This window comes from Micropterus salmoides, unplaced genomic scaffold (assembly GCF_014851395.1).
Source record: "Micropterus salmoides isolate LMB-PRFRI ecotype aquatic unplaced genomic scaffold, ASM1485139v1 Ms_hic_scaffold_22, whole genome shotgun sequence".
Taxonomy (NCBI): domain Eukaryota; kingdom Metazoa; phylum Chordata; class Actinopteri; order Centrarchiformes; family Centrarchidae; genus Micropterus; species Micropterus salmoides.
The window spans coordinates 10,620,430-10,634,910 of NW_024041373.1; the positions used below are offsets into that span (position 1 = coordinate 10,620,430).

At 40.2% G+C, this 14,481-nt stretch overlaps 1 protein-coding gene across 6 annotated transcripts in view; it reads left to right on the forward strand.

Moving 5' to 3' along the window:
• The window catches only part of macrod2 (mono-ADP ribosylhydrolase 2), a 388,574-nt gene that overhangs the window by 269,109 nt on the left and 104,984 nt on the right, over positions 1–14,481 (forward strand). For all 6 annotated transcript variants that reach the window (XM_038738173.1, XM_038738172.1, XM_038738174.1 and 3 more), the window contains exon 6: positions 1,367–1,488. In XM_038738173.1, the coding sequence (XP_038594101.1) occupies positions 1,367–1,488 (122 nt within the window). The remainder of the gene's footprint in view (positions 1–1,366; positions 1,489–14,481) is intronic.

Sequence of the window (14,481 nt, forward strand, 5' to 3'; positions counted from 1 at the left end):
CACCTGCTATTCTGGAAAAGACAATACTTCAGACAGCTCCATTCTCATTACAGCCCAACCTCCGCTTAGCTGGGAATCACCCAAACTCCTTGTTTCTTACATATCCCAAACAAAAACAAAAATCTCACTCCTTAAGCAACACCAGTGAAAGCCACTTGATTATAGTGGTTCCCTATGTATTTTATCATCCTGACCTATTAAGCAACCAGACATACAACTGAGAACTAAATTTAATCTATAAATGATTTATGGTCAAGTGGAGTAGTAATATAGCTTACATTTATTCAGTGGGAAAGTGAGGCTAAGTGTTTTATATTATAAGTAAACGGTGAGCTTAGGTGTAAGAAGAAAACACATGTGGTGACTGCTGTTAAAATCACAGGCTGCTGTTTTTACATTGCATGCCCTCACCTGAACTAAGTCTGAATTTTCAGTATTCGTACTTCAGATAGTTTAATATTTTAGTGCACAGAAATGGGGACTTGATGCGTTAAATTGCAAATGTATGAGTCATAGTTGATCTATATTTGATGGGTCATGAATTGAGATTTACCAGCTAATGCCGCTGAATGAAGCAGAAGGCTGTTGCTATTTTGCATAAATAGAAAAAAATGTCAGTTCATGAATTATAGTTCACAAGGGTATGATTGGGCACTCAAACCTCAATGACCTTTTTGAGGAATTGTCAGGTGTTTAGCATTTTTTTTTTCACACAAAGAAGTTGTGTTCACTGTGTCACTGAAATCCTTGAAGTTAACCTATATAAATGCAACACCTGTGGTGAACCTCTCTGGAATGCTCCATGGGTGATGTCGAGTTACTCCTTGTATATTGATGTTGACCTGTCCTGTCCCAACATTGAGAAGGCCAAGGGCAGTCAGACAGAATGCGGAAGATTATGTTTCTGTCAAGTCACTGCTTAGATTCTCTTATTTTCCTTTCATCGCTTCTATGATTCAATTAAGGAGCTGCATTCCCTAGTCTGGCCAGGCCAGACAAGGAGACCAGTGATTGACAGGTAAAGACATTACTATGCGAAGGGAAAGAGAGTACAGGGAGAGATATGAATATTTGAGTAGATGGCATAAAAGAATCTTGTAATTGATTTTCTATCTAAGCTGCCGTTTCATTTACTGAATAAATGCATTCATTCCAGGCAGTGGGTTGTTCACGCTGTCCCCATTGTCTCGTTGTGAAGACAAACTTTATCATATTTGTTGATGATTTTGCAGACAGCCAAAAGCTTTTACAAGCATTGTACTTATCCTTATACTACATGGCGCCACCAGAAATACTGCCAGCCATGTAACCTTGCTAGAAGCAGGCTGTGCTGAAATAAGCTTTGTGTGTTGTCCCCTTCCGACAGATGTGATCCACACCGTGGGCCCGGTGGCCAGAGGTCATGTGGGCCCTACCGAGACCAATGACCTCACCTCCTGCTACCAGAACTCCCTCAGGCTGATGAAGGAGCATGGCTTGAGCACTGTGGTGAGTATAGTATGCTACTACACTTATTCTCATCTGAGGAGAAATGTGCCTCTGTTGTGTGCAGTTTGAAAGAAATAAATTATATGCTTGTGTGTTTTTGTTTGACAGTAAGCCTTCAGTAAGAAAAGCTGTTTGAAAATTTTAGGAAATTTGGAAAAGGTACAAGAACAAAAGGATTTAGCATCTTTCATTTTAGATACCGTTCAGAAAAGCCTTAATCTTCTTTATTTAAACAAAAGCAACAGAGAACACAACAAAATGGTAATGTTTCATGTTTGTCAAATGAAGGCTTTTCATGTAGAATACTTTGGTTTGTGATTAAATGAAAGGCAGGCCTTTGCAAGCCAGATTTTCTTTTGTCATTGTTTGAGAAGCCACTTTTAGTTTATAAAACTGTGACCTTTCTTAAATTCTCCAAAGGCTTTTGACGTAGATTTGTGATTTATTATTTTTTGTTTCCAGGAAATGAAATGTCTAACACCCAAAGAGTCAAATCAGATGTTTTGATTCTTGCATATGTCTGTGCTACCTCTCCAAGAAGCACTGTCTTTTTGAAAACAGCAGAAAAGCACAAGGTTTAGAAAGGTTTAGAGTATGTGGCTGACTCATAGGAGCTTTAGATGAGACAATGCCCGCACAATCCACAGCTGGCAGCAGCCAATCATTTACACACTATCCCAGCTTCTTGGCTGTTCTGGGCCGTATGTTTCAGTCTGTTCCGCGTGATATATGGATTTGCCCCGCATCCTAATCAGAGGCCAATCAATGGAAGTACTTATCAACAGAGAGAGGAGACATAGATGAGTGCCAGTTTCATTAAAGATGATTGTGACAAATTTCTGCTCTGTTGATGACTTATTGTGAGTGCGACTGACACCACTAGGTAGCAATTAAATGGATTGTAAAGCCAAATGACTGAAGTCATTATGGTAAGGGTTTTGTAGTTATATCAAAATCAGCAGCAAGTCTGCTGATCTTCGAACTTCCCTAATAACAGATGCATCCACTAAGATATGATGAGTCACAAGCATTACATTACATTAGAATGTCATTTACACAGTAGAATAATTTCCTCTGCTGTGCTCATGGGCAGAGGGAAGGCCTTCTCTACAGAACGGGCCCCTTCAGGCCTCATGAACGCAGGAACCATCAACAGCTGGTCTGTTTTCATCCACAAATGTTCCAATCCTTGCTTTGTTTCTGGTACATTCCAAAGATTTATTTAGCTTAGGCCCATCTCTTGATTTATTTATCCAATAATCCATATATTTATAAGAAACAGAGTTTCTGTTTTTACTGGGAGCTGCCTGGATCCTGTCTAATGTATTTATACAGCTGTTCTGTGTTGAACAGGCCTTCAGTGAAAACAGTGGTGTTCTGTGATTGACTGGCCTTGTAGGATGAGCCTGGTCATTACATTATCTTAGCCACAGTCCATTTTGTCTCTCCTTGCTGCAAGGACAGCAAAATGAAAATAGCTCTTTCTTCAAGCAAGGAAATGGCCTTCATTTAGTTTCACTCCAGCCTGCCTTGATATGCAAGACTTATGTCAACAGAGGCTCTAAGGGTTCACTAGTCCTAATTCATTTCTTAACAGACATCCTTGCAGTCTCTTGGTGCAGAGCACAATGAGCCCAAGTTTTTGGTTAACTGATTAGAACAAAACGCATTTTCACTCATCTGATAGGGTCTCACTATGAGCTTTGCCGTGTGAGAGAAACAAGAGATCCCACGAAGACGGGCACCCCGCCAAGTGGGTCTAGAAAGTGGGCAAATAAGGGGGGCTACATTTTGGAATCCTAGACGACTGGCTCCCTAATGGGGATTCCAGGGCATTACAAAGGAATAGGAGTCAAAACAAAGCCTAACACAAAATAAACTTGAGCATGAAAGATTAAAAAGAAGCAGAGCTTGGTAGTTAATCCCCGTTTCTTAGTGCTCAAAGCCACCCTTTAGGCTACGAAACAGTATGGCTACCACAGTTATCTCATCAAAATCTTTTTGTGACTGTAGCATTCCAAGGAATACCACTGAATTTCAGTACTGGAAATACATTTCCTTTAACTTAGGGCAACTCAGTGTGTATGAGTGAACTTTTACTAGTATCCCCAGAAGTCAGAAATTAGATAACAGAGCTCTTCCTGTCCCTAAGTGATCTGTGTTGCACTGATTTACAGCTCTACTGGGACAAAACTAAGGAAGATGGAAAATATGACTTTAGGCAACCTAAGGCAATTTCTGGCTGAGTTTAGGCATTGTTTCTGAGTTTCAAAATTGTATTCTTACCGTTTCTTTAAAATTAACAGATTTGGAAGTAACCACATGAATGAATATTTTTCATTCTATAAAGTCATAGTCTCCCTTGACAGTGGATCATGAGGGCTTTAAAATTAAAATTGTTTTAGTTGTGAAAGATAATTGGCTACCGTTGCAAAGTTATGTAAACTGTCCCGGAAAAGTACATTTCATTATTGAAATTTTTTGATAATGCTTAATGTATTAGTAATTAAGTGTTGCATAAGAAAACAAATGATCTCTACATAATATTATATATATATATATATATATATATATATATATAGTAGTAGCTTATTTTTTTTATCTGAAGCTTTAATCACATGCTGGATACTTTGTCAAGCACATATTGGCTGAAATGTAAAGGCAGATGTGCACATATTGTTTATGTGACTGTCCCTGACCCACAGGGAAAATTGTAAATATATGATGCAGGTCTTACTGATGGAATTCAGATGAAAATTACGATAAACCTGTGCCCAGAAACCTGCCGTTTAACCCCCACACTGAAGTTGAAAGCTATTGGTTCAGGCTTTCAGACTGTCTTAGTCTCTGAATACATATCTGATGGCTGGATGGCTTATTGAGTTGTGCTTTCCAAATCATTTGGCTGCAGTGCATGCTGGAAAGTGATGGTGTGTATTTGTGCCCATGTCCGTACATACACTACATATTTTACATGCATCTTCCAGGGTCTTATGTGAATGTGCCTGTGTTGTTGCAACGCTCATTTCTTCTTTGCCTAGCAGACACTTATGCTTCAGTGTTTTTATTTGTTTAGTTTTTTTTTGCTGCGGCTGAAAGAGCAGCAGGCTGCCACAGCTCCCTGGGCTCTCTGACTGACCACAGCCCACAGCCAGAATGCCAGCACTGCCGGCTGGGCTCTGCAACATCACACAGGGGAGGCATGGGAGCTGTGCAGCCTGTGAGTAGAGTTGCAGCTCTGAGCTGATGAGCATTGTCAAACAGCCCCCTCCTCTGCTCATTGCTTGTTACACTACAGTATGTTGTTTGCTTCCAAAGGAGGCACAGGTGAGGAGCCATAGAGGAATAATAGCTAGAAATATGGATTTATGGTGGATTGATTCCAGACATTAATTTTGATAATAACACTGCCTTGCTGGCTGATAGGTGTGAAGGTACTCTAGCAGGCTATCAATATTTGCTTTAGCCAGGACATATTAAATAGGGCTCATCATGGTTGCTCTGATATACGGAGCATCCTATGTTATTATGGTCTATTTGGAAACAGTTGAGATTGTTGAGAAACTCGCTACTCAGCAGTACCACATTATTGCACTGACAGAATTTTCTGTAATTTGTTTGTGTGCTAAAGTGCCATGTAGTGCGTAAGAAATGCAGATTTTTAACTACTGGCTGAGACCTGCCAATCAAATGATCTTCTAACTGAAAGAATAATTCCTTGCAATCACAATCAGGTTTTTATATCTGTTGACAGAAGAATTACTACCTGTGTGTATGCACATTCTAACAATGCACTTATGAGTGGGTATGTGTGTACTGTATCTGTGTACAGTCAGACCCCGAGGGGCTTCCTCTCCAAAGAGCTGGAAAGCCATACAGTACATGGAACTGAGGAGACGGTTAATTCAGGTCCCCTGTCTTGGTTAGTCATGGAAGACTGCTCAGATTCTTCCCTGGAAGCAAGCATAGCATCTGTCAGGCAGAAACAGACAGACTGTGTGGAGGGGGACGCCACCATCTGGAAGCCATTCAGCCTTAGACTTTGTTTCGTTTTGGAGACAGTATTAAACACCCCTTAGACTGTGACCTTTAGAATAAAGCAATAGCCATGTTTACCCAAAACATCATTATTGTTTGATTGAATTCAGCCTTCCTTTTGAGTCTTTGGGGAGTGTTCTGTTGAGACAAAATAAATAGGATTTTAGTCTTGAGGGTATATGGCATAAAGATACAGCGAGCATTTTAGTTGTTGAATAATGATCTTGTGGGCAATTGAGCCTTCTTTTTGTTCCTAATTTGACGTTGACAGGCCACAATTTGATGCTTTCCGAAAGGATCTGTCATTAAGCTATTTCTGGCAGCGCGCTGTGGGCTGGCAACGCGCAGTGTGGACAGTGACAACGTCGCAGACTGCATTTAGTGGCCTCCTCTCTGACTCCCAGGGGGCCCTGGAAGTGTTTTGTAGTCATAACACACTGGCTTCGAGGAGATCCAGCAGGGAAGCCACAAATTGCCCGTTGAGAAAAATGCTGAAAGCCAAGTGGATTGGAGATGAATGGTGTAGAATGATAGGATTAGCCACCCTTCCCTGTGGGCTCATTCCAAGGCTGCTAGGAGCATTAGCTCCCATTCATTTTGCCCAACAGTGGTCCCAAAATGCATTCCTGCAAACTATATCTTATAGTGACACATCAGCATGCACACCTGACTTGAAGATGACAGCTGATAGCCCCTACTAGATAATCTGTTTCACATGACAGGGACTGCAAGTGAAGAACAAACAAACACTGGATCAGTGGGAGAAGGGACCATGCCCCTAAGGTGTCTTCGAGATAGACAATACACTGGGATTTGGAGGGCCACTCAACTTTAACCTCATCTTAGATTCTGTTTTGGCTGACCAGTTATGAAAGGATCTCCTCTGTTTCAGGAATAATATGAAATATGCTGTAAATGACTTTTACTGTTCACTCTTTGTTAATGTAGGTCACTGGTGAAATTTGAAAATGTGTTTTTTACTACTGCATTTAAATGCACTGGAGGGTCTTTGTCATTATTTATGTTTCAAAATACTACCATATCAAACTTAACGACTTTGTACTCCACCCTATTCCATTTTGGTGTGCCGACTCCCCAAGTGATTAATTAATTTTCATTGATGCACTGAACAGATCGCGCACAAACTTTGCCTTTATCCACTTCTCTACCCTTTCTCGTAAATTCTTGTCCGTGAGCGCAAGCAACTCCAGATTTAATTATATAATAGCTGAGAGAATGTAGAGGCTTGATTGTGCACATACTTGGCTTCTGATCATAGAAAAGAAAACTGTACCATTAATTGGGATAGAGGACTGAGAGGTTTACTGCTGGTCTTACACAACGCAGTTGGTCTTTTTGTCTATATTCACCATTTAGATCATACTTTCCTTCCACAACAGAATCAAAGGTCATTTTCTTTACGACAATATTTGGAGAACTTTATTTGTAGGTCGACTGTAGACTCTGTGAAGTGCAGAAAAAAGGGTGATTTGACTGATACTCCCCATGCATGACACATATTGTTCAGGTATTACCAAGATTTACTAAATATCAGTTTTTAGCAGGCTGCACACTTTTGACATGTACTGCTGAGCCCCCACATGTCACAGAAGAGCATGACAGCTAAATGCTGTGAAAGAAAGAGACTATGCTAAAACTATTTGCTTCGAATGTCAGGTGAACAGGTTTTTCTTTGACCATTTTTTTGTCTCACATGTAAAAGCACAATATTTTTATTCTGTTCTGCCTGGAAATCATGCTTTATTTAGATTTGTTTTGGGTCCATTTGTCAAGATGTAAGCGTTGGCACATTGTTTATCACAGTGTTAATCCAACTGAAGATGTAGAAAAGAACTAGACACCTACTGTAGCTTGAATGAGATCTAAATGCATATGTAGCAGAGGTTTTCACAGGGTGCCCCCAATCAGTGATTAGCCATTATGTGTGATTATAGCCCAGACCTCTCTGTGGCCAGTCAGCCGCTAGTTGCTCGTAGCCCACTTCCCCATACAGTACCTGCATGCATCTCCAAAGGTTAATTAGAATGAAGTTTTCAAAAGGTCACAGCTCCATTTAAATTAGCCATTGCTATTTGTCTGATCCGAATCATTGGCAACACTGGGCCAATTAAATCCAATTACATTGATAGTGGTTGTGGTGGTTTGCCACATAGTCTAAGTTAATGGCCATTGGACCCCGATTACCCACACACCCTCATTCAGAAGGAGGTAACCACAGCAAGAAGAGCTTCAGGTCTAGGAAAAGGAAAGAGGACAGCCCTACCACATCACCTTTCCTTGACATTCCCTTCGCTCTAGTGAAGACTGTAGGAACTTTATGTGCGGTGAAATATTAGGATATGTAAAATGTGACATTTCCACACACCATGAGAGGGGTAATCACAGTTGATGGGGACTGAAAAGGTAATCTCTAGAGTGTTTATGTGGAGTGGGCTGATGTGAGCATGCTAGTGTCTTGATTACAAGCACAGGAAGCCACAGCAATCATAGGAAAGACTAGACCCTGTCTCCTACAAAGGCTACTCTACCTACATTTGATGTTCTGTGAGGGAAATGGCAGCAGTTCTGTTCTAGATTAATAAGCTCTGACAATAATAAAGGCTCTTCAAATAAGTAAAGTACTAAAGCACAGTCAAGCGGCATAAGACTCAGACTCAGCACTCAGGCTGGTTTCACTTCATGTTTTTCTCTGCTGCTGTACCTGACTGTGAGGCGCTCCTGGAGACGGTCTCGTGAATTTCTATGAGGCTCATATCCCTCTGAGGTACCATCTGAGAATAGAAGCGACAGCTCGCACCCAACTGAGGGACTGTCAGAGGAAGTTGTTGATTAAACAGATGTTGTTCCTGCAATACGCCATCAGACAAGAACACCACAATAAGCATGCATTGATTAAACATACTTAAAGAATGTGGGCTATGCAGGAGAACAAAAGGCATTTATGTCTATCTTTGTCTCTGCTTCACAACAGGAATAAAAAAGCCATTTTTTACGTCTGCTTTGACTTAGAATGCAAACAGGAGAAAAGCTTAGGGAGCTACCCAAGGAAAGAATAGTTATTGGCAATTAGTTTGGATTAGCAACATCTCATTCAGATAAACTGCAGTTTGGGAATGAGTCATTTCCAGCAACATTGATTTTTAAAAGAAGACTCAAGCAATTTGCCTGAGGTAGGCTAATTTTAAATCACACTGTTTCTGACAAAAGAAAAACTTAAGTAGTGACAGTACATGGGCAGTTGGATCTTGTTTGCTTTGAAGCCTCCTCATCTAAAACAATGCATACAAAATTTCAACAAAAATAACCTAGTCCTTGCTGTACACCTGAAAGCCTGTTTTTTTTCCTCTAGTATGCTCCCATCTGTTTAGAGCTGTGCTTGAGTCTGAAACAGTGGTGTCATCAAACATTTCTGCCACCACTTGATAAATGTTTCTCCTTTGATCAAAGGAGTTGAGCAAGAAAGCAGGATGTGAAATACATAACATGCCAAGGAGGCCTCTCTCATAGTCTGACAGTTGCTCCTCAACAGAGTAGATCTCAGCTTTCTCACAGATACTGTAACAGATTGCTGTTCATCGGCAGCGGACCTTGGTGGAATGAGTTCTTGTTTACATCATTACGGTTAATTACCATGCGGAATCAGTCCAGGCAACAGCGCCTGTACTGTGTGTGTGTGTGTGTGTGTGTGTGTGAAGCCGGACAGAGCTGTCACACTCTCAGTCATCTCATTAGTAATGCAGCACTATGCCCAAGGTAACGCCTTGTGCTGCTCTGATGTGCTTGGTCATCCTTGTAGTCCCTTTGAGTCTGTGCCAGTGGGTGGGATTATCCAAACAGCATATACAGTAGAAATTAATAACCAGGTAAAGCCTTTTGTATCTGGTCATGTTCAAATCAAGCAAGTCATCTTCTTCCTCCAACTGGTCCACAAATCCTGCTGACACATTATACTGCAATTGTGATACGCATGACAACATTTTCAATTTAACACTCACAGATGGATATTTTAATTATTATTGAGTGAATATGAGAACACTGAATCTGAGCGTTCCTCTTAATGTGCTTAATTAAAATTACACAGCGAGACGTTTAACATGAGTCTTCGTCAGAAAATAAGCTTCTCGGACGGTTATGTATCAAGAAAGACACAACATGATAGAGCAAGCAGACATTGTGAACATGTGATGTATTAGCACTAATCGGGTGAGTAGCTCCACCACAGATGTGAGTCTTATTTTTACTCCAGTGTTGAATCTAGTTCTTTGGCTTCAAAGCTCTTTCTCCCAGTCTTTTATTTGTGGCTTTTATGAAGCCAGGTGTTGAACCCAGTGTCGACCTTGCCAGGGCCGTGTCCATGAAACTGGAATTTTCTGGTCTATCACAGGGTTCCATTTCAACAAGCTCACACCCAATTATCCTTCAGTCATAGTCCCTCGGTCGTACACATGTGTTTGGTTGAAGTACAAGGTCTCTCTATCGTGGTTTGACACACAGAGGACATTCTCTCTCTCGCTGTTGCTGTATACATGAAACGTTTTCAAGGGAAGAAATCCAATGGAATCGCAGATAATGTCACCCAAAAAATAATTTGTGTGGTTGTTTGTAGCTTTTTCGCTGAATAAGTAGCAATGGGTTTATGAGTTTGGCACCAAACATGAAGATACAGTAGAGTAAATTACATTAACACTTCTAGACATACAAATTAGTAGTCTGTCAGGCTACTTAAGGGTTGCTAACTGTTCTACTCTTTCTTAAGTTGTACTTTTCTCCTAATGTTTTGTTTATGCACAGCATATAGGATCAGCAGCTCTTTATTAGACTCCTAAATCCGACCCCCTTCTAATTAATGCAAGGTATTGCTTTTATTTATTATTATTATTATTATTATTATTATTATTATTACTTTTATTTATTATTTACAGTTAAAATAACAATTCTCTGCATAAGACAGAAATGATGAATGATATACAGACGATACGGATAATATTTTGTTAGTGTTGGGTGATGAGAGGAAGATTTAATTAAAAAAGGGAGGGAACAAAGCATTTTCTTTGTTCCTCTTTTAAAAAAAGGGATGGTAACATTTTGTTCAATCATGGCCTTAAATAAGTTTTAATCTTCTTAAACTTTATCTTGTTGTTGAAATTTTGTTCTTTCTAACTTCTTTTGCCTGTTTTTTTATTTACTTTCTTTTTCTTTTGTTGTTGAGCACAAACTGGGACTTGAATAATGCCGCACAGCTAGTTCTTGTCTCTGCTCTGAGATTATTTACAGTTATTCACTGCAGGTTTTCTTCAGATTTTTCATAGCAAGCCTTTCCTAAACTTAAAACATACTGAGCATAACTCTTCCCTGTGTTTTGTTAATGCATTGGTCCCTGTGTGTTTTATCAAAGAGAATGCGTAAGGCAGAGGACTGACAGCTATTGGGAGCTCTGGGAATGTTTGTCATTCTTTTGTGTGGTTCAGAAGTACACAACTGCATGTCTACACCCAGGATATGTATAAAGTCAGAAATGAATATTTATAATGGTCCCGATCTGCTTGGCACATATTTATGATCAGCATTGTTTGGTTTGGTGACAAGAAACTGGGAACAGTCCATGTTGTGTTGACCAATTGGCCAGTCCGTATTTATGCATAACATCAGGTCAGACTCAAGTCAGATTCAATGCAAAATTCTTAAGAATTAAGTTGTATATGGAAATTTACACAAGCCTTGCCCCCTCATCATTTTGTTATCAAAACCACAGCCGTCTTCCCACAGGCTCAGGTGAATGATTGTGTGCATTGGCAGACACGCCAATGTTTATGCTCTCCTACATAATTCTTTAATCACAGTGCTATTACCCCACACATACACCCAGTTTAGTGCCATTATTATCTCCCAAGGTCACAGCTAACGAGGGCTGACGCACTGTGCCTGGCCTGAGCTGATTGACTCACAATTTTAAACTGGCTCAATCTAGCCTTACTCAGCAACTCAGTAGGTAATGCAGCACCTTGCACGGGTTTATGAGAGGAAATATATTAGCTCTAAAACTGCAGGATTGTCTTGCTTTGATGCTGGAGATTGCCACAGAGGTGCAAAATACTTATTTCTGCCCCAGCTAATGTTTTATCCCATCTACCCGCAGTGACATTTGTTTTCCGACTGAGAATTCAAATTTACTTTTCCAAGATTATTTTACTGGTTAATAATATTTGAGGTGTGGTCTTGTTGTTGACCCTGCACTTAGCATTTACCTGAATTATCTGCAGTGTGCAAGAAACAGGCCATTTCTCTGTGGGCGTGAATTTTCTTATTATTTCTGTGATTTCATTCGTGATAGAGAAAGCATTTAGCAGCTGAATATTGGACACCTGATTTTGAATGTGCAGCTGGTCTCGAGTTATTCCCCCACCTTCCACATTCTCTCCTGTTCGAAGTTAATTAAAAATTATACGACATGTTAGCATTAAATCATTATGAAGTAGACCTACTGAAGTAATCATTTCATGGGGTAATTTAGCAGATTAAACATTTCTTTCATTGTCAGCCAGTGACCTTGATATCATAAATGTCGCTCTATCCTTTTATTAATGATGCCACAACTGTCAGGACCATAGAACAGATTTAAATTTAAAGTCAGCTATTACTGTACCTACAGTGTATCCACCTTTTGTATTTCACATACAGATGAATCTAGAAAGCCCATAGGTTTAGTCACCATGGCACATGCTGAATGAAGTGCCTGCCGGAGCGAACCCACGGGTGAATCTTGTTTCATGGTTTGACTTTTTGCACACAGCTTGAAATGCCAGATAACCTCCAAATCTTACTCAGCTTAATATCTAATGTCACATCCATAAACCCCTGGTAATGACAATTTGCATGAACTCAAATCTGGGGCTCTTTATCGTTAGGGTCTTACAGGAGAGCAAAGAGCGTGAGATGGGGAACATGGAGAACAAAATGCAGTGTGTATAGTGTATATACAATCATTTTTAGATGTGTCTAGTGGAATGTCAAAAGCAAGTGTTTCAACAGATTTGCTTTAGGCGTTTTTTTATCTGGACTGAGCAATTAAAAGAACAAGTGCCCTACAGTATTTACCATTGAGTGATGCAGCTAGTGATGATTTGAGATAAATATACCCATCACTTAGCTTTGGCTTAATCAAGGATCCTAAGAATCCTAATGCGAGGAATTATTGGCCCCCTACCTGAACACAGTTCTGCAAGAGTCCTTGGCTTTTCCAGAAGAAGGCTGAGTCATAAGGAAATGTATATGTGTTTGGCATAGAGCTCATCAGGCATAATTATGATGACCTACATGATGGACTCTTATCCAAGCATAATTATGATCCACACTAAATACTAATCAGGCTTCTCTGGGTTGATTTGTACTTATATTATTGATAAAAAAAAAAAATGTTATAGCTCCAATGTTTTTGTTTTGTTACTAAAGCAAAGAAATTTCCCATATGACAGAATTGTTAGGTTACGTTATTTATTGCAGTAGAATATGAATCCTCATTCCTATAAAGTGATGCAGTACATTTTTGCTCCAAAAACATGTGATGTATTTGGTGCAGAGAAAATGGTTTTCCAGTTTTAGTAACTAATTAATGCTTTATCAATATTCATGATGAACTCCACATTTAGAAAACTGTAATTAGCTGTATTATCCTCTGGCCATTTGTGAAAAAAGTTATCCATATAGTTAAAATCAAACCACAGCAACAACTCTAGTTTCTGACCAAATGGTATACTCTACAGTGAGATATTACTTTGCACGGGGGAATCAGATGTCATTCCAGAGGCAGACATGACAGGGCCACTTCAAACCAGCAGTTAGTCTGCATAGGAGCTGGATGGACAGTGTCATAATTCACGTGGGCCACCTGGTAATTCCCTCAGTCACCTTCCTGTTTCCTCTCAGCCAGCTGCTCCCTGTACTCCCAATCAATCTGCAGTGCCAGCTGCAATTCACCATGACCTTGAGTGGCATGTCCCCTCTCTTTCATTTGGGATGTTGGTGGGCTTTGGGTCCCTCCTCATTCCTCCTCATTCCTCCTCATTTAGAGATGCACCTGTGCTCCGACCGAGATAGCACCACTTTGCGATGCGGCTCTGGGATTTGACTGCATTTAACAAAAATCGCATTTACACAGATAGTAGGCCCTGCATGCTCTTTTCATTACTTCTGCCTTCTGTTGCATATAATTAGTGTTTTTTTTACCATATTCTGTGGTTGCCTCTTTATAGGAGTAAAAGTATTTTACTCATTTTGCATCAAGAAAAGAAATTCACCTCATGAAGCAGCTTGGAAGTAGCATTTCTATCTAGTGCCTAAATTCTCTCTGAGTCTGTTTCTTTTTTGTTTTTTGTTGAAGTCTAGAGGAGGTGGGGGATTTGTTGTTCTGCTTGGTTGGTCATAGACATGTATTGTCTGGGCCAGGCCACGGTGGCAGAGTGGCTCCTTTCAAGGCCCCAGTGTGACAGCGCTGTCTCCAGATGAAGGTGACCCTCTCTCTGGATCCTCCACTCTGCCCAGCTTGCCTGTCAGGTCCTGCAGGCGTCATGGTCTATTAAGCACCTTAATGATTACCACAGCCTCATGCACTCACATAATACACCCTTACTCCTTCATATCTCCGTGTATATTTTAAATGGTGTATGTAACTGTATGTATGAATAAATGTTTTCTCTACACCATGGTTGTACAAAGGAGTCTGACTTGTATCCAGCTACTGTCTGAGGGGAGAATTTGATCAGGCTTGGACACTTGGTGAAATAAATCTCCTTTGGGATTTAAAGGCTGATACTTTGAACAGGCAATCCTTCAGAAGGCTTTTACACTCAATAAATCCACTAACGCCCCAATGTTTCAAAACACTGCTTTTACAGCCTCATACTTTATATCCATACCCTGCACTGTAGGGTACAAGTG